This window comes from Cyanistes caeruleus, chromosome 2, assembly GCF_971803275.1.
Source record: "Cyanistes caeruleus chromosome 2, bCyaCae1.hap1.1, whole genome shotgun sequence".
Taxonomy (NCBI): Eukaryota; Metazoa; Chordata; class Aves; order Passeriformes; family Paridae; genus Cyanistes; species Cyanistes caeruleus.
The window spans coordinates 71812307-71832104 of NC_141702.1; the positions used below are offsets into that span (position 1 = coordinate 71812307).

The following is a 19798-nucleotide window of genomic DNA, read 5'->3' on the forward strand; positions in this document are numbered from 1 at the left end:
ATACAGAAAAATGAAAATTTAATTTGAATATTTTATACAATTGAAAAAGTTTAACCTGTGACAAGGACAACTACTTATCAGATAGCATCACAGGTTTTGCTTCTCTTCTATTAATCTTCATGTTTTGCTTACAAATATGTCTTGGCCAAACATTTTAAATACTGAGATCTTGAAGAAAGAACTAACCAAAGCAAGTTTTCTGTTAAGCAGCTGGGAACTTCCATCCCCAGGAATGTGTGAGGTATGATTTTTCTTTTTCAGTCATAGGCTCTCCAGGTGCAGTATAAGCTCTTTGCTACTGATGCTTTTTTCTGTATCCTTTGTCCTACCTTATCTACTAGCTAGTATCTTAGCTACTGTTTGGAGAATGGAAATAAGACTGGTTATCTATGTACACTTTTTTTGGCAAAGCCTTTAATTTGTGTATGTATTGAGAAGTAAATCCCCAAAAGATGCAGAGCTTGGCTTATTTAACTTGGTTTCTGGCAGATCTTTTCAGGTATTTGTTCTGCTTAGCAGACCTGTCTATAAATCTTGCTTCTGGTGTTAGATCAGCCAATTTTGCACCTTCCAGCTGTTCTTATTTCCCCTTTTTTGAGTGTTTATGTATTCTGGACCAAACTTTATACTTTCCCAGTGGCCTTAAGTAGCCTGTTTGAATATTAAAGGATGTGAGAAGTGTCACAGGTTGAAAGGGAGGGCTATCAGAAGCTGGAAGGGTCGAAACTAAAAGTAAGATTAAGTGTAAAGTAGAGCATGTCATGGCTTTTTTTCTCATTTCATATGTTGATTAGTAGTCTCTTATGGCCTGATGTAACAGACAGGAGAATTGTTACTGCAAAGTAGTATCAGAGTCTGGAATCAAACATCAAAAGTGTCACAGACAGAACTATACACCTTTAAATCACTGTTCTCTTTATTTTCAGTAAATATAGGTAAACTTCTGAATCCTTATGGCAGTGAAGCTTGCTATTCATGTTTCTGCAGATTCTTTGCACTGTTTAAAAAATTTGATATTAATTTGCAGGATTGTCTAGACAAATTTAATATGGAAAAGTAAATTTTGATGTTACACTCTAAATAGTGCTGTTGAAGTTTAATTAATTAAATATTTCATCGGTTGTGTTTGGTTTACTGAATGTTGTTCCTTAAGTCACAAATATTAAACTGGGTATTTCCCTGTTTTTCTACTGTAGGAAAAGTTCGGTGGCAAGACTTTGATCAAGATGCCTATGTTGGTGCTACCGTGGTGCGATCCGGCCAGGATCCGTACGCACGGAACAAGTTCAATCAGGTGGAAAGTGACAAGCTGCGAATGGACCGAAGTATTCCTGACACTAGGCATGATCAGTAAGTGCCAAACTGAGCCATGCTGGATTAGATTAGCCTTTCTGTACTTATTGCTTGAGCTGCTTTTTCTGAAGCAGTTCTCCAGCTTTAGAAAGGACAGTAACAGTAAACTCCCTGATCCTTGAACAGTGGGTTAAAGAACAATACATCTTATTCAAATTTTTCTGTTTCCATGACTTCCATCAGTGTGTATTATATGTCCAAACTGGTGCTGCATTTCAGTCTCCCTTTGTTCCTGTTTATCTGGTGGCATTTCTTGGTTTCTACATTTGTAAGTCTCTTTCACAGTGAGGATGATCAAATAGTGTAGCAGGTTGCCCAGAAGCCTCCAGGCTTAGGGATATTCAAAGCCCAGTGCAGAGCCTGCTGTAGCAGGCACTGCCTTGAGGGAATTTGGGCTTAAGAGATCTCCAGGGCCACTTCAGATCTCAGGCACTCTGTGATCCTGTTTGTAGGTGATGATTATCAACTATAAACCTAAAGGAATCAATTTATTCACACCCTGGTAATCATAGGACCGAGTTATACTTCAGGCTGCTTGTGCAGTTTCAGGAAACAGTACCCTTCACAGTAAGGAAAGATATCGTTTACTACTGGTTAGAGAAGACCTTAATTTTAAACAGAATTTAATAACTTGCATGAATCTTGCTTGAAAAAAAAGTTGCTCATTAGGACTTTGTAACTAAAAAATACAGTACCTGGTTGGTTTGGTTTTAAAAGTAGACAAGCCAGCTTGAAACCTAAAATTAACCAGCTGTATGTAGTTAATTTGCCTGACTGATTTTATAGGTAAAAGAATGTACATTCAGAGATTTGTAAGTAGAAGTAGTTGAAAAGGACACCAGAAAAGGAAGGTTGCTGGTTTTTTTCCCCTATAAAGTTCTTTAATCAGAAATAGCCTAGTGAAGAAAATTTGTATAGAAACTCAGTCGTTTTTTAAATCCCTTGTATAATAGTGTGGGTTTAAGTTTCTTTACGCAAAGTATTTGTAGATTGAGTAAAGCAAGTAATTTGTTTTGAAGTGAATGTCAAAGTAGGAAGAATCTGGTGTTTCACTCGCTGCCAAGAAAGCAGTGAAAAGCCTGTGGTGTTGTACTGAGGAGTTTAAAATTACTTTTGAGATTTCTTCATAGCATATATTATTCTTCCCATGAGAACTGTATTCTAACTTTTTAGGTCAGGTATGCTTTTCCGTGAGATCAAACTCAAATAACCACCTTTCAGAAGTTTCTATGATTCAGATATCCTGAATTTGGATTTTTTTAGGTACTCAGTAACCTTGAGGAGAGAGAGGGACGTGAGCTAACAGACGTCTGTCCTTTGAGAATAACTTAGAGAGACATCTGGAGATAAATTATATTACAATGGCCATGTTTCTTTTAACTGTTAGTCTTGTGATTATATGCTTACTTGCTTAAATGTTTTGACTAAACAGAGCTGGAAAAGAACCAAGAGAGAGATGTTGCTGGGGAAAGGTTGTATCTGAGCTGGGATTATTACTTAGACTTTGCCATGGAGCAGATTTAAGTGCCTATCAGTCTGTGAATAGTCATCTTTTAAAGAAAAAAACCCAACAAAATAAACAGAAAAACAAACTGAAGCAATCATTCTTACAAGCTGTCCTTAATGATTCCCTGCCATGTTACATTTAATTTTCCTTCTATTCTGGGAAGAACTTTCACTGCAACAGCTGAAGAAGCTGTGTGAAATATTTGTTTGGGAACTGTGCAATGGAAAGAACAAAAGCAATGGCCATAGGAAGAATATCTGAGCACGTGACACTTCGAAGCATATTAGTTTCTAATAAAATTGAAGATAGCTGAGTTGATATTAAGATCTCTTGTGGAGCTGTTGCAATCTTCTTTAAGGAAAGAAGCCTGGGTGGAGAAATGCTTTGTTTCTTCTTAAGTCACTTACTAATTGTATTGATGTGTCTAAGAGGCTTTTTGACTTAAAATAAATTACATAGCTATGTTTTTTAATTGCTGAAATTCTCTAGAGTGTGTAGAAGGAGTTTATCAGGATTCTGCATTAGATATGTAGATGTGAGTGTAACAATGCATCTTTTAATACTATATGGTTAAGTCTTTTTTTACATCATATGAACTTTTTCTAGCAGGAAGACCAAAGGTTTCCTCATGCTTTTTGTGAAAGTCTGCCAGCACTATCAGAAGACACTTTTGGTTCACTCGTTTTAGCTGCTTGCCTTTGTTTTAAGGGAAAGGAAGAAGGGAGAAACAGGCAGATGCAACATAAGAAAGGAAGTGGAGAGGACTCTGAGCAGGAACTACCACTTTGAACAACTTTAAGAAACCTCTGGGTTTCCTTTAGTTTCATGGCAGATTTTGGAGATCTAGAAAGTGAGTGATACACAAGTGAGTGGCACAGTTGTAATAGGGAACTCGTAGAGCTGCCCTCCTGTGAGTATAAAATAGTTTCCCAAGTGGGATGAAGGATTAAATACTCTGGGTTTTTTTTGACCAATGTTCACCATGTATGCTTTGGACTAGTGATTTCTGATCACATCTTCTAATTGATATGTTGTGATGATTTTTAGGAATTACTGCCAAGTACTATAGCTGCACTGAGTTGTGTTTTCTTTGTAATTTGGCACATATTAGAAGCTTCTGACTTCACACTTAAGTTTTATTCTTAAGTAAGGAAGAAACAAGCTTTCCTGTGTCTTTAGTATCAGTTGAAGTGAATGTTCTCCTTGCACTGGTTAAAATGCATATTTCTGTCAAAAAGTGGTTTCAAACAAATCACAGAAGTTTTGGGGAAAATTGTTAATTAAATGAACTAGTCCAAATCTCTGGGGGAAAGAATGTACTTTTCATGTTTTGACTGATTTTACTGACCTATGCTAAACGTTGAAGGTCTTCATTGAAGTTTTCAGTTCAAGTTCTATCTTAACTAAATATACTTTCTTATTATTCATATAAAATTGAAGTGCTGCAGCTTGGGGAGACAAAGTTTAATCTTTGTGCCTAAAATAATGACATTGTTTCTTTGGTTTGAATTTTAACTGTGGCCCTGTTGACACAGCAGAATAGGAGGAAGACTGATACTGAGTCAATTAAAGCAGGGATTTATGAAGAGCTGAAAACAGTAATACTTGTGAAACATTCTTCCAGTTTTATTTGGAAGTCCAGAAGGCTTGTTTCTCCCTCAGAAATACACAGTAGTGCTCTTCTCTTGAGTTTTCTTAAAATTGAGAGGCTTCATTGCCTTGAGTACTTTCCCCCTAATATGTGATCGGGCTCAAGTGCTCTTTTATGCAAACAGATTGATATAAGTTTAATATGACTTTTTAATTATTCTGATGCAAGTGCTTCATGTGATAAGTGCATGCACAGTAGCCCTGTCCTCTGTGGGTAATTTGAAAGTTAGCAGAATAAAGAATATCTTCTTTGGCACTGCAGAGTTTGGATTATAACAATTGCACATCTTTTATCTGTCTAGATGAATTGCCAGAAGCTCACACTAGAGGAGCTGCTCTTTATTTTTTGGGAGCACACAAGCGTTTGAGATTTATTTGTTCCACCCTGGGCACTAGTGACAAAGCCATCTTGTATGCCCACCACAGCCAGAGATGGCCCTGCTAATCTGACACAGCACTTGTAGGCTGGGCATACATAGACTGTTTTTATTCAGAGCTGAGTGAGGTCACTGCAGCATGGTAACGTTCTGTTTCATGCAGGCACTAATGTGTGTGACACTATGGTTGTGTCGTATCAAAAACACCACAGGTTTTTGTAGGGTGGGCCAGGGCAAGAAGCACACTGCTGCTTGCTTTGCAGTTCCCAGAAGTTGGAGGTTGCATTGTTTATGGTGCATGTTGCAGATGTTTAATCAGGCATGGAGGGGGCATTTATACAGGCAGAGGCCTAGTTTTAGAAGTGTTGGTGGCAAACTTCTCTTAAAAACTTGTTTGATCAGTACTGCACAGTTTACAGAAATTGAATTGCTGAAATAAGTACTGAAGTCAATCACTGAATTTGCTCCAGGTGTATGCTCATTGGGTTTATTCCTTCTGAAGACAAGTAGGCCTATGAAAACTCTACCTTTAATTAAAGGGTATGGAAGAAATACTTCGCTGGTGTGTGTCACTGCACAAAGGGCAATCAGTATCATGACCTGTCACATTGTAATGCTTTTGGCATAAACTCAATATGCGTTGTTTTCTAGTGCTGTTAGTTTCTAATACAATGAGCATAACATATTTTTTAGGTTTATTTTATTGGATTAAATATCATAACTGTATATAGTCCTGAAGGGATCATTTTGCTTCTTTTACCTTATTATATTAATTTCAGGTTTCTAGAGGTAATGAAAAATGAGTTGACATAGATGGAATATTTCATTATCTTTATGATTTGGAAGGATATGATTTTGTGTTTAGTTGGCTCAGCATTGTCACAGCTAGCTCTGTTTTTAAGACTCTGAATGTTATGATCCTTACAAGTTCTCATTAGAATGAAAAACTAGTTTTATCTATGAGGAAGGTCAGGATGTTCCAGGAGCTTTAAAAATAAAGACAGAAGTGAAACACATGCCATTCTAAAGAAGAAATGTGTGGTAGCCTGTGAACCTGTGCATTTTTGTTGAAAATATGCTTATTCCCTTAGATGTATTGAATGCTTTTACTGTAAAAGAAGAGCTCTTCATGCTCAGCTGCACAAAAGACATTTGACATAGTGCAATGATGATGGTGTGGTGGCTTTTTTGAACCTGCCCATCTCTGCCACTGACTTTTTAGTCTTTTGTGTAGTAAAACAGTTACCAAAAGTGTCAAAAGATAAGTTGATTGTAATCTCACTTGATAACAAGCTATTTCGTTCTTCTTCGGCAGTGTGTCTATGAGTTTAATAGATGAACACTTTGCAGTGAAGGCTGACTGCCAAGCCTGGGATGTAAAAATTATGTTGAAATGACAAGGTATCATTTCTTTCAGGTGTCAACGGAAACAGTGGAGGATAGACTTGCCAGCCACTAGTGTGGTGATCACCTTTCATAACGAGGCAAGATCTGCCTTGCTTCGAACAGTTGTCAGGTATGCATAAGAGAGCCTAATTTTTCTTTAAGGCCATTCATTTCTGTCAGGTTATGATAAGCAAGGGAAGTAACAACCCACTGTGTTCTTCTGAACTATTTGCAGAGGAAAAAATAAATCTTAATTTCATAGAGATCTTCAGTTCTTACATCCTGAAGTAGTGATGTTAAACAAAATTGCTCACCTTAACTAAAATGAATGAAAGTATGGGACTGATTGCCAGATGATGCTTGGAGGCTGGCTCTTTTAAGAAAAAGTCAGGGTAGATGGATTCCCAGGTGATACTTGACTCAAAGATACCTTCAAAATTTCCATGTAGGACATTGTCTAATGGAGGCTGGAGAAGTGGGGGTGGGGGCAGGGCAGAAGGAACACACAAAATTATATATGTGCCTCTTTTCGTGCTTTCTGTAAGAGCAGGCCAACAGCTGTTGTTGAAACTAACATCCTGGGCTAGGTTCTACTGAAGCTTAAAAAAGTTATGGAACTTTAAAATGTTATGGAAAATTAACACTGCTGGAATGTTTTTTTTGTTTTGGTTTGTTTCAGTGTCCTTAAAAAAAGTCCATCACATCTTATTAAGGAAATCATCCTGGTGGATGACTACAGTAATGACCGTAAGTACTTTTACACGGTCCTACCTTACTGTGCTAATTCTGGTAAGATTTTCTGTAGAATGCTGATGGGTGACTCAGTTGAGAATAGGACACCTGAACAGGAGTTTGCAGAGACTTGGCCAAAACCAGGTCTTAACTTAACTTTTCCATATCTGTCATTGTAGAAATGTGAAGTTTCTATAAATATTTACAGTATATTTTATTATTTCCTCTTAGTTATTGTTTCTCTGTCTGAAGGACAAAAGCGTATCTTTAAAAAGAGCCATTTCACAATATGTTTTCTTAGGTAAAATTAAATCCCATAGGGCTTGCAACAAATATTGTTGTAGTGCTGTTTTAAATGAATGCCTGTCTCCGTCAGTCTCTCGGAAAAAATCTTACTGAATCTAAAATAAATCATTGTCTTGTAGGTACTAGGGTGTCATGATATAAGTTTAAACAATTGAAATGGACATCAGAGTAGTATTTCTTAGAAGAAGCTAATGTTTATATTTGCATTACTTTTGCTAATACTAGCTTAGGTCAGGTTTGTCTAAATGTTGGTTAGAAAGTGAGCTTTCTTATAGGCAATAAAGCAGTTTATTTAATCCTATGAAAGTTTTTTTTCTCTATGCAATATAGAAACTGTCTAAAGTAAGCAAAGAAAAAATAGTTAAATAAAATTATTTCAAGACTTAAAGCTGGCTTTAAATAACATAATGAATATAGTAATTTCTTAGCCTGGTAATTTTTCTTTATTTCTTGTGAGATGAGTATCTAATTATGACCCCAAACGTTTTCATCTACAAATCTTTTGTTTTTCTTTGAAGATGGCCTCTCTTCTGGTATGCAGTGTTGGATGTCAATCTGGTTCTCATAATTTGATTTTTTTGTAATTTTTTTTGGTGATTTTTAGATTTGTTATTGTTTTATTTTTTCAAGCTGATGATGGTGCTCTCTTGGGAAAAATTGAAAAAGTACGGGTTCTTCGAAATGATCGGCGAGAAGGTAGGCTTAATTTTAAGGAAGTAAGATACAAATTCCACTGTTGCTTTCTCTGTTAGTTTTCATCAAGTCTTTTAAAGGAACATTCTGCTTTACATTCCTTATAGGAATATAAATTGGAATATATTGGGATCTTATCCTTCACTTTATGAATCTACTAGTAGAAGGAATTAAAAAAATCTATCTGTGCAGGTAAAAACAGTAATTGTGATTGTTTCCATATTGTTCTGTGCACAATTGCCCATTGTTGACTCCTGTGGTGAGAGCTTCCTTCAGGAATTTAATTTGATCTTCAACCTTTCTTTTCTGTACTGGACTGAATCCTTAGTTAAGCTGCTTCCATTGTACATAAGGTCTCATTGTAAAATGTATCTGTGTTTGAAATGATGCAACTGAAAAATACCTTCTTTTTTTTGCTGATTTCCTTATTAGATATCGTTTTATGCATTTAGTTGATGGACAGCCAGACAAACAATTTGCTTTGACTTAAGAGGGTTTGAGCAGCCAGGAGGGCTGGGACCAAGTGTGCTGGTTTTGATGAAGCCAGTGAGCCCTATAACAAATTTGTCTTAGATTAGTGTTTTCTTCTATGCTGCTTTGTGAATCTCACATCACTGGGCCCTTCAGTCAGCAGCTCACTGACAGTGGAGTTGAAAGTATTAGATACTGTTCTACAACTGTTTGAAATAATAACTGAGATTTGACAGTTGAAATAGCTGACTGAATTAGCAGATATGTGCTTGCTAATTTTTATAAGCTGTATCTTCTAGGCTGCTAGCCTGGCCTGGGGAAGAGCTGGAATCATTAGATTGTCAGGAACTGGAAATGATATGCACAAAACCTGTATTGTCCCATAATTAGAGTTATTGCAATAACTGATGGGTTCTTAGTATTTAAATATTCTGTTTGGCATATACTTGTGAACAAAGGCTTATTAGGAAAGCAGGTCTTTTATGACTTGCCATGGTTGGCAGGTTCTGAGTAAGTTAATGTCATTTTTCAGTGTATCACTTGAAAATGGAGAGAGCAGTTAGGGAAAAAACAGAATGAAGTAACACATTTTTGATGTTTGTTTCTTTTAATTTTAAATTTGAAATATTAATTTGCAATGCATATACAACCACATACTTAGGAGTGTGCATCAATATATCTGAAAATTAAATATAATCTGACAAATCTATTATGTCAAAAGAAGAACTGTTTTCAGATAGAAGACAGAGTATTCGTTTACTTTGTGTTTGTGTGAGATTAAGATTAAATATTACACAAACTAAAATTTAAGAGAATTGATGAAATTAACCAATGTGTAGGATTCTAAGAGTAGCTCAGTAGTATGAACAATAGAGGAAAGCAGTGTGTTTTAAAACAAAATTTGAAGTAAAGAGATGGTGTCAGTGGAGGGGATGACATTAACTGCCTTTCATTCAGAAATAAATATTAGTAGCTTTTAGTCTCATTGTAGTATTATCTGTAGTTTGTTATGGGAACAGATGTGCTTGAGGGTGTGGTAGTCTACAGAATAAATGCTCAGTGGAACCTTTCATTTATGGACAGTGGAACCTTTTCAGCTCAATTTGTAGTAAGCTTGAATGTGATTATGGAGGACTCAATGACCAAAGTTCTCTCCTCCATTTTTTTTGTCACCAACTCTGCAATTCAAAACACTATTGTGTTTTTTCTATAGAATTAGACTAAGACAGTAGGTTGTACAACAACATTATTTAGAAATAATAAGCTCTTTGGGGGAGGAATTAAAAATTTTTAAAAAATGTATAAACATAGTGCTTGAAGGATGGTTTGATGTGGAAAAATGGAGCAGAAATGAAACAGAGCAGATTCAAAGGCTGAAATTGAGACAACGGCACAAATTCAGTGAGGTACACTTAGATGTCAGTGTGACACAGAAAATGTAAAATGTTGGAGAGCCACTCACACGGTATCTGGAACTGTGCTCACACTTGAAATGAGAGATAGGAAAAGGATCTAGATGGGGCTGTTGCTGAATGTTGATGAGAGCAAACAAGCTTTTCCCCTTAAGCATCTTGTATTCTGTTGGCATAGTTGTATTTTGCATATTTATTTAAAGGGAGCAGTAAGTAAAAGGCTTGACTCTTTTACAGTATTTCAGTTGTGGGGGTAGGGAGGGGAAATGCCCAAACAAACCAGATCAGATTTAGTGGGAAAAAATAAAGAAAGAAAAAGAAAAAAACCCAAAAACCTAGACTTGGCTTTGGTCTCATGTGACAAAAATGAATCAATGATTTTTTGAATAGTAGTAGAAGAAAGTAGGGAGGAAATTTGCGAAGGAACAGGAGGAAGCTTGCTATGTATATATATATATATAGCAGGGAACTTAAAGGAATGGTGAGGTCATCCAGCAAACAAATAGTAAAAGGGAAGGAAGGAAAGGAGCAGAGTAAATCAGTGAGGGTATCTGTGTAATCAAGACATAGAGAAGAACATTTGTCTTGCCAGAAATTTCTGCCTAAAGATATCCATTCAAAACAGACAACCCCCAAACAAACTGCAAAACAAGAGAATTGCTGTAATCACAGAGGAAAGACAAATGGGTTGGGGTAAGGCTCTCAGATGGAATTAATGAAACATGGTTATTTCTTGAGCAAGTTAATAGAAGAACGTACAGACTCTGGTAAGGAGTAAGACGGGAGTGGCAAAAAGATGGGAAGAATAAGTTAATGATGGTGTTTTCTTCAGTTGCATATTAGAACTTTAGGAGACATACTTGTTTTCAGGTCCAATCTTAAGTAAGATTTACCGGTGTAGATGCCACTTAGAGTAATGCAGACCCATCTGTATGGGTGTATTACTTGTTTTGAAAAGGTACTTTGCTTCTTCTGCTTAAATCAGATGGAAACCTGTAGAGCGCAGTAGGTTGGGCACTTGCAGGCTGTTTGGTATGGGGTCTTTCAACTGAATTCTTAACTATCTGATTTTGATAATGGAGCTTGTGTATTTGCCTCGTCTGAGTAATTCAACTAATTACTAACTTGGAATGCAATAGTTTCTCACTACTGTTGCTTGTTGTCCCCAGGAAGTACTTAAAACTTTTTATCTTTACTTCTCAGGCCTGATGCGTTCCCGTGTCAGAGGGGCAGATGCAGCACAAGCCAAAGTGTTGACCTTCCTGGACAGTCACTGTGAATGCAATGAACACTGGCTGGAACCACTTTTGGAAAGAGTAGCTGAGGTTAGTAAAAAGTTGTAAAGTAATTTCCTGAAGAAACAGCTTTTAAATTTTAAAGCCATCTGGTTTATACTATATTCATTTTATTTGTTTTCCTAAAGAACCTTCTCCCCTGAATTAAGATGATGGAGATGATTGGAGTGTTCTGTGATTAAAACATATTTTTGTTCATTTAATCTCTGAACACAGGAACATAAAATCTGAATATTTATTATTATCTTTGCAAGTAATTCAAATATACGCTTCCTTGGTTCTTCGGGGACCGCCTTAGTAAGCTGAAAATCTTTTGAGCAAAGTATGGTTTTCCTCTACCAATATCATCTTGGTATGATTCAGTTTACCTGAATCTTTACGCCTCATTAAGATTCAGTGTGATAATAGGAGAGAGGATGACTTGTGAAACCAAAATTCTCATGGAAGCTAGCAATAACTAGAGGCTCTCAGCATCTATGAAAACGATGCTTAGTCTGTGTCCTGGAAAAGCATTTGAGAGGCTTGAGAGTGAAATGATACTGTTTTCTCCAGGGGTTGTGTATTTGCTGGGGTTGGTTATACTTAACTTGCTCTGGAAGAATTCAGTTGAAGTGGAAATGGAATGAAGTTTGATTCCAAAAAAGCACTGTGGAGTACTCAAGACAACAGGGGTTTTATTCTTTCTTAATTGCACTCCTTTTCTGGAAAGCTAGTCTTTCAGAAAAGGTTTGGTTCCAAAATGCTTCTGATGAAAATGGTTTTGCTAAGCTACTCTGTTTGGTTAATGACCAGTTCTTTAGTTATCTACCTTATGCTTTCCTTTGCATTCCCCCAAAAACCCAAAAACAGAAAGGGGGAGAGAAGGAAGTAAACCCTGTATTCTCAGTATGCAAATGAAGAAGCTATCAATCGATGACTGATTTTCTTTATTCTGTTTGGTTTTGATGCTTTTAGAGTCATAAAATATATAGGTTGGAAATGACATTTAAGGTTATTTAATCCAACTGTTACCCAAGTACCTGTGAAGCCCATTGTTAAACCATGTCCCTGAAATGCCACATCTGCACATCTCTTAAATACCTCCAGGGATGGTGACCTCTCCACTTCCCTGGGCAATCTGTTCCAATGCTTGACCACTCTTTCAGTGCAGAAATTTTTCCTAATACCCAATCCAAACCTCCATGATGTAACTTGAGTCGATTTCTTCTTTTCTGTGCTAATTACTCGTAAGAAGAGACCGATCTCCACCTTGCTACAGCCTTCTCTGAGGTTGTTGTACCGAGCATGAGCTCTCCCCTGAGCCTCCTTTCTCCAGGCTAAACACCCTCAGCCCCTCCTCAAAGGGCTTGTGATCCAGACCCTTCATAGCTCCCTAATACTCTTCTCTGGACACACTCCAGCACCTCAATGTCTTCCTGGGAGTGAGGAGCCCAGAACTGGATGCAGAATTTGGGGTGAGATCCCAGCAATGCCAAATACAAAGGGATGATCACTGTCCTGGTTCTGCTGGCCACACTGTTCCTGATCCAGGCCAGGATGCCATTGACCTTCTTGGCCACCTGGGCCACACGCTGGGTCATGTTCAGCTGCTGTCAGTCACCATCCCCAGACTTGTAGCATCGCTACAGGAAACTGTGACCCGTGTGTAGAACCTGGCACTTTGCCTTGTGGAACCTCATACAATTAGCCTGTTAGATTTACTGGTTGTTCCAGAAATACTGCAAGTTGCCCAAGACACATCAGCAGTTGAAATCCTGTTTTGGAGTAGAAATAACTAATCAGCTTAAACCTGGACACTGTTAAAAAAAGTACCCAGAGCCTACAAAGCCCTTGAGCATGAATACCATGGCACTTCTTCCTATTTTTGTACCTATCTAAAGTGTTGCAGACTCAGAAGAGTTGGGGGAATTTCTCTATAATTATTAACTAGGAAAATAAACTTGAAGGCATTACATATGTTTCTAAAAGAAGTGGAGAATGCTTGCAGCTAAAGCACTAATGGATTCTCGGACATGGGAACTGTTTTCAGGCCTTTTGTGTAAACTGTTTGAAGCGTCTATTTATTCAAGGAATAAGAAGAGAAGTGGTAGTTTTGGTCAGCAAAACCCTACATTTGCTAAGACAGTTATGGAGTCATTTTCCTGTTTCTCTTCTGTATGACTTTTTGCAAGGGATACTCATTTATCTTTCTGAAACTGATATAGAATTTGAAGAGGTGTTACCTTTTCATTGTAACAGAATATAAAAACCTCTTATTAAATTGCTGGCACTTTTGTCAAGATCCAGCATTGCATGGGGTGTATTAGGTTGGAGAAGCTGGTGTGTATTTTTCTTTTTGCAACAGCTACTTTTTAGTATCATGTGAATTATTAGATCCTTCAAAACTTGCTCCTTCCAGCTGTCACCGTAGTACACACTAATTGTGTGCTACTGAATAGTTTTCAGCTGTATGAGTATATTTTTCTATTCTTAAAAGATTGATGTACTGTTAAATAAATAATGAATATAGAATTCCATTTAACTGTCATCTGCAAAAATTCCCAGCCAACAGATATGGGGATTGAAAGAGGAGCTTTTAAGCTTTCTGGTTGTTCAAATAATTAAGACTGGGTTAGTGTTTGTGTACTGTATATGATAGCTCTTTGTTATTTTAAATGGATTAATTCTGCTCACAGGGCAGACACTATGCTAGTTGATGTTAATTGGCAGTATTTTTTTATAGTCTCAGTGACAAGAAGCTGAAAAGACCTGAACTCTTTTCTGCTCTGGCCTCACTGGTAACTTTTTTCAGGTCAGGGCTCCTGTTCATTAATAGTGTGTTTTCTGATATGCACCTGTATCTATTATATATCTGGTGGAAAGTGTGTTTTGTTCTTTTGTTTCTTCTGTTCCAGAATTTCCCACTTGGCATTTATTTCTGTTGAAGTTTTGGGAGACTAGTTGTGTGTGTTATAAGAGTTTACAGCTTCCAAGAAACAGTCTGAATCAAGTCAGTTCTGCAGTACTCTATCTGATACTCTATAACCACTTTAGAAAGCTCTGCCACTAACACCTGAGATATCAAGCTTTCCTCCTGAACTGAAGCATGATCCATTCCACTGTTTTCTTCTATCAGATGGTTTCCTGGTTAGAATATCTTCCTTTTTTCAGGAGCCATGTCTCCTTAACATTTCTGGAGTGGGTCTGACTCTGCTAGGGATTTTTCTATAGCAATTTGTACAAAGAGCTTAATGCAGAAGCAGCATACACACATGGTGACTGCTTTGGAGTTCAGAATGTGTACTGATACTGGTGCAACCTGGAGCTGGTATATCTTCTTTGCTCCTTCCTGGAAAGTGGCTTTCTGCTTGATTCTTAAGGCTACCTTTTATGCCCTCAAGATTTTTTTTTTTTTGTTTGTGTGTATATGTGATTAAATGAGGAGACAGTGGAGGTTAACCCTTTGATTCCTCAAGAATGTCAGCTTAGTAATAAGTATTTGTAGTCCTGAAAACATCAATAACTACTAGCGATTTCATGGGTACTTTTCTATGTGGCTTTTTCCATTTCATATTTCTAAACACTTGTGACATTCTGTTCTTAGAATTCAGCAATGGTATGAGAAAAATAAATTGAAAGATTCTGGTGCAGAACTGAACTGATCTGTTTTTGTAACATAGCAGTAAATCCTCTATCACAGTTAGGAAGGTATTTTTAAATAAAGATCTTAAAAGGAAGAGATAACTAAAAGTAAGTGAGATGTGATTTGCTTTTTCATGTCTGTCTCAGATTTTTTGACTTTGAATGAGTCAACTTTTAACTGGCACAATACTAAAAGAGAAATATATTTTCTCTTTTGAGTGTTGTTAAGTTTAATCTTTGAAGGGTCTTGATACTCTTAGAAGGAGGAAGCAATGCATGCAGAATCTCAAGGATAATTTCTCATGGTTTATGAGAACAGTATATAAAGTCTAACTCTCTAGAGTATTCATAACTTCCTTACAAATTGTCAAGATGAAATAGTTTGCTGCAAATTCTCAGGTGCTAGAGACTTGCAGTGTTCGCAGGGTATTTCTTTTCATTACCTTCACCAAGAAGTACATGGCTTTCCAGTTGCATCTTCCATTAGAAGGCAAAAGATTTTCTATGTTAAATTATCCTAATGCAAGGTACTTGCTTATCCATGATGTGATTAAAATGAGCAGCCGATTTTTAAGCTTTTAAATGAGTGAACTCTGTTATTTGAGGATCCATAAGCTCTTTTTTAGTTTAGTCTCTGCATCAACAACTTTATAATGCTCTACAAAGCATCACCTTAAGAATGTACAAAGCTTTCTTCTGCTTTGCTACTGAGAAAATCCTGTAATTTCAAGTCACTGAAGGACAGCACATATCCAAGCATAGGGTTTATACATTGGACTGAATGCACATGGCCTGGGTATTTGGCTGTCAGAGAAACAAGTGGGACTTGTTTAAATATGTTAGGTGTAGCAAGTGGTGTTAATGTGGCATTACACTGATATTGATAGAAATAATCAGACCAGCAGTAAAAGCCTGAGGAAATCCCAGATGTATAGAGACAACATGCTACCTACTTATGCAGCTCGATGAAGATAAGCTGAAGCCTAAATGAACCTCTGCCTAATGTGATACCTGCTAACTTGGGCAACTTTTACCACCAGGCTCAACCTGGCCAAGTAGAACCATTTGAAAAAAAACAAATCTTAAAAATGCTTTTAGAGAGGTGCATAGATGTATAAGCTTTCTCAATTTCAGCTAAGGAATAAATGAGAAAGAAAGGAAGGATGTTCTCATTTTTGTATTTTATGCTCATAGGTATACTGTGAATAACTGGACTCGATTTTCTGTCTCATCAGTCTTTATTTAAGGCAGTTTCCTCATTCTATCACTATATATAGAATGCCTAAAATAAGGGCATGGGTACATCTAAAGCATTTCAGTGATACAGGAAGGTGTACACACACACAGAGGACTTTGCAGTGAAGGTGCAGTAAATTGTAATTTACTGCAAGTAAAACACAGTGCTTACAGTTTACCTAAGTACAACACAGCAAAACTGTGCCTTCCTTGCCATTGCAAACATGGGCTTGAGGCTACCACTAGCAGAAACAGGAGCTAAAGATATGATTGATGGGGGAAGGCGGCAGGTTGGCCTTTTTTTATTTGCATTTCTAGTTTGCTTTATACCAAACTAATTAATTCTTAATAGCAGACCAGATCAGATGTTATATTACAGCTCTCATAAAAGCAAATTTTTGGCCTGGGTGGCATAGCTGCAGTGATAGTAAAGGGAATATAAAAAGCAATGTGTCTTCTGCTTTTTTTTTTCCCTTGGGTTTGCTTCCATTCTTCTTTTGGATGATACAGAATTTCATGACCTTTTGCTCACTCAGGCAGACTGACCTAGTAAATGCCATTTTTGTAATTAGGGCTTATTAAAAATCAGCAGAGATTCAATAGCTAAGGTTCAATAAAAGAAAAGAGGTGTTAAAAGTTGTTAAAAGTTCTTATTGGACCAAGCAAAGCATTTGTCTAAGTTGCTTTTAAGTATCTTCTTATGAGCTCAAGCTATTCTCCCACTAATTTGGTTCCAATCTGTTCCGTAAAATACTGATTAGCAAGGGGGATATGTTGCTTGAACCACTGTTTAGAATATATGTGTTGTTGTTTTAAGACATAAAATATATTCCTAAAATGGAGATGTTAGGTTGTATTTTTTTTAACCATGAGAAGTTTCTCTATAATAGGAGTTACCAAAATATCTCCTGTTTGTTGAAAACATTTTTTTAATATTCACAGATTTGATGATATGCTGTTCTGAAGTTATCTGTTCTCTGAAAGATACTAAATTGTGCAGCTCAAAACTTAAATTCAAGCAATAAGTCATGGAGACAAACTGGCTTAACCATAATACTGCATTTCTAACATTAGATGAGTCTTATTTTAGAACACTGAGGTCTTGTGATTCTACTGGATGATACACGTGGAGTTGTTGGAAAGATTTTTGTTCTCAAACTATCAGCTAAAATAATTAACATTGCTCAGAATAGTATACAAGACCATGGTTGGACAGAAGACTGTGGTTATCTGTACCACTGGAACCTTGGCTGCTGGAAATTAATAGCATTCATGAGTTTGAGGTGCTTTTTAGGTTCTCTTTCCTATCTAAGTATCTGTTATTGAAGTGTGATTCTTAAGTGTGAAATGGATTGGCATTAACCTAAGACTTTTCAGATTGCAGAAGGGCCCAAGTGTCCCTTAAAGGTTAAAATAATAAGACTTTAGTCCACTGCATGCCTGGATACGTGCTGTGGAAAATATGAATTGCCTGGATGAATTTATTTGCATTGGGTTAAAAAGTAAGAATGGAAGGGCTGTTTGCTTGACTGCCTTTAGAACCATAAGTTTACGGCCTTCTTCAAAAGCAAGTCAGAAGAGGGGAATTACTGAATAAAAGCAGCCTAGAATAGAAAGAGGATTTCCAGTCATATCCTATGGTTTCTGCTCTCTGAAGCAGTGCTGTTCACAGCATGGGCTCTTCAGAGCTGTAAGTGGAAGTAGGGGGAGAGCTGGGGAGACATGCTAGTGAAATCCTGCTGAACTGTTCAACATCACATCCTGCCTGAATCTTTATATATTGATTTCATTATTTCAATATTACTTTCTAACATTTATTTTAGGACAAGACCAGAGTTGTGTCTCCTATTATTGATGTAATTAATATGGACAACTTCCAGTACGTGGGGGCGTCAGCTGATTTAAAAGGCGGTATGTACCTGTACTGGAATACAGACTTTAAAAAAACCCATCAAGAATCAAAGCTCATAATCACTGCAGTTGTGGAATGGGCAATTAACATACTGTTCTTCCCTTTCATAGATCTAGTTTCAAGTTCTGTAGGTCACTTGCTTCTTGACTTGGATTTTAATTGGCCTTATTGTCCTCTGCTTTAAAAGTTCATCTTTATCATACTAATTCTTATAAGTTTATGCTGCCTTTTACCAATATGCAAGACTTGCTCCAAGGTTTGTAGGATTGTGTAAATGTGTCAGAAAAAGCTAATAGCCAGAGCTTATGGTTCTCTTTTTAGATAACACAGGCTTTAATTGCTTACTAGTTTAGAAGCCCATCAACAATGCAGTGTCTATGAGTTTTTTTTCAAGATGCTGGTTTACTTTAAAAATTAAACTCTTCTGAATAAGCAGAAGGTTTTGGAATGTGTTTTAAAAAAATAAATGTTTGTTAGCCATGATCTGTAATTGTGAAAACACTCACATGTGACCCATGAAAATTTGCAGTGTTTATAGTTTTGCCATTAAAAAAAAATACCCTGTTAAATTGAGAAGTACTACAATATCAATATGTCTAGGGAATGTAAAGTGTTGACAGCAAATAGCAGAATGACTTTTGAAGCCCTAAATAACAATAAATAAAAAAAAATTCCTCTCATCTTGTTTCTCAAAGAGGGAGAAGGCAGCTACATGCTAAACTCCTTACTTATTACAGGTTTTTAAAACTTCTGTCAGTGCTAACAATAATATTTAAAATGGCTGTTCTCTACCCACTTACCCCCTTTTTTATAACTATTATTTGTAAATAATTGTTCCCGCAACCCTGGAAACCAAACTGTCTGCATAAAAGGTGTTATATGAGCCATGATATAAACATTAGAGTAGTGTTCTCAATGTCACATGGTTTTCTAAATGGACTTTCTTGAGTGAGGAAAGAAAAAACAGTTTCCAGTCCATTCTTTTAGGTTCTAGTCTCTAACTGCTCACCTAGGTTGTTACAGTGAACTAAAATAAAAGCAATATTTGCATAATGTTGCATTACATGTGCTACAACTTCACCAGTGATCTGGAGGTGAGAGTTTCTATATACTTTTAATTAATGGTTTGAAGTGACACCTACAGTGCATATATTCGCAGTATGCTAATGTATAGTTCTGTGCTATTGTGTGTGCCAGTATTATTAAACCTTAAGGCCTTTACCCCATCTGCTCATTAAGCATTAACTACAGAAGTTCCTATACCATCATGTGGCTTTTATTGTTGTCTGCAGGAGGAGGAATTCTTTCTTTGAAACCTTAGATTGGTTGCTGCTGGGTTCATGCTAAATTCTTCTCAAGTGAAGTGGGAGAGGATTGAGGGATTGTTTCACTTGCTACTGCCCTTCATGCTTTATCTTTGAATCTACATTTCCCAATTCATTTATCTATTACTTTTTAGTACTCATTTTTTCCCTTTTTACAGTATAAGGGATTGGGTTTTTCATTTTTTTAAGGCGCATGAAGCCTATGTACTTCTGATAGAGGAGTGAGAAACTGTCTTTTTTTAACATTAATAGATATTTTGCACATAGTAGTGTGCCAAGCTATTTGAGGGTCAGTTGAAACGTAAACAATATATTTCTTGTCAGTTCCCAAAAGACAGATTGCCATGCTAGAGGCACTACAGCATTTGGCACCACAGGACACTTTCACTGGGGCCAAGTCTAAACATGGAAAATGAGCTATGCTTTCAACCTTAGGTAAAGTGTCTGTGGCTGGAGCATGGAGAGTTGAAACAGCTGGGACAGCATTTGTACCTGGTCTGTCTTGAAAGGACTTAATTACCC

The 19798-nt window shown here is 36.8% G+C and overlaps 1 protein-coding gene across 4 annotated transcripts in view; it reads left to right on the forward strand.

Annotated features, from left to right (window-relative positions):
* Nucleotides 1–19798, forward strand: part of GALNT2 (polypeptide N-acetylgalactosaminyltransferase 2) — a 144534-nt gene that overhangs the window by 49138 nt on the left and 75598 nt on the right. For all 4 annotated transcript variants that reach the window (XR_015283390.1, XM_086877831.1, XM_086877830.1 and 1 more), the window contains exons 3-8: nt 1197–1350; nt 6305–6403; nt 6953–7020; nt 7942–8007; nt 11091–11212; nt 17863–17950. Coding sequence is in view for 3 of the 4 variants with exons in the window: in XM_086877831.1 (XP_086733957.1) it covers nt 1197–1350; nt 6305–6403; nt 6953–7020; nt 7942–8007; nt 11091–11212; nt 17863–17950 (597 nt within the window). In the remaining variant the exon portion in view is untranslated. The remainder of the gene's footprint in view (nt 1–1196; nt 1351–6304; nt 6404–6952; nt 7021–7941; nt 8008–11090; nt 11213–17862; nt 17951–19798) is intronic.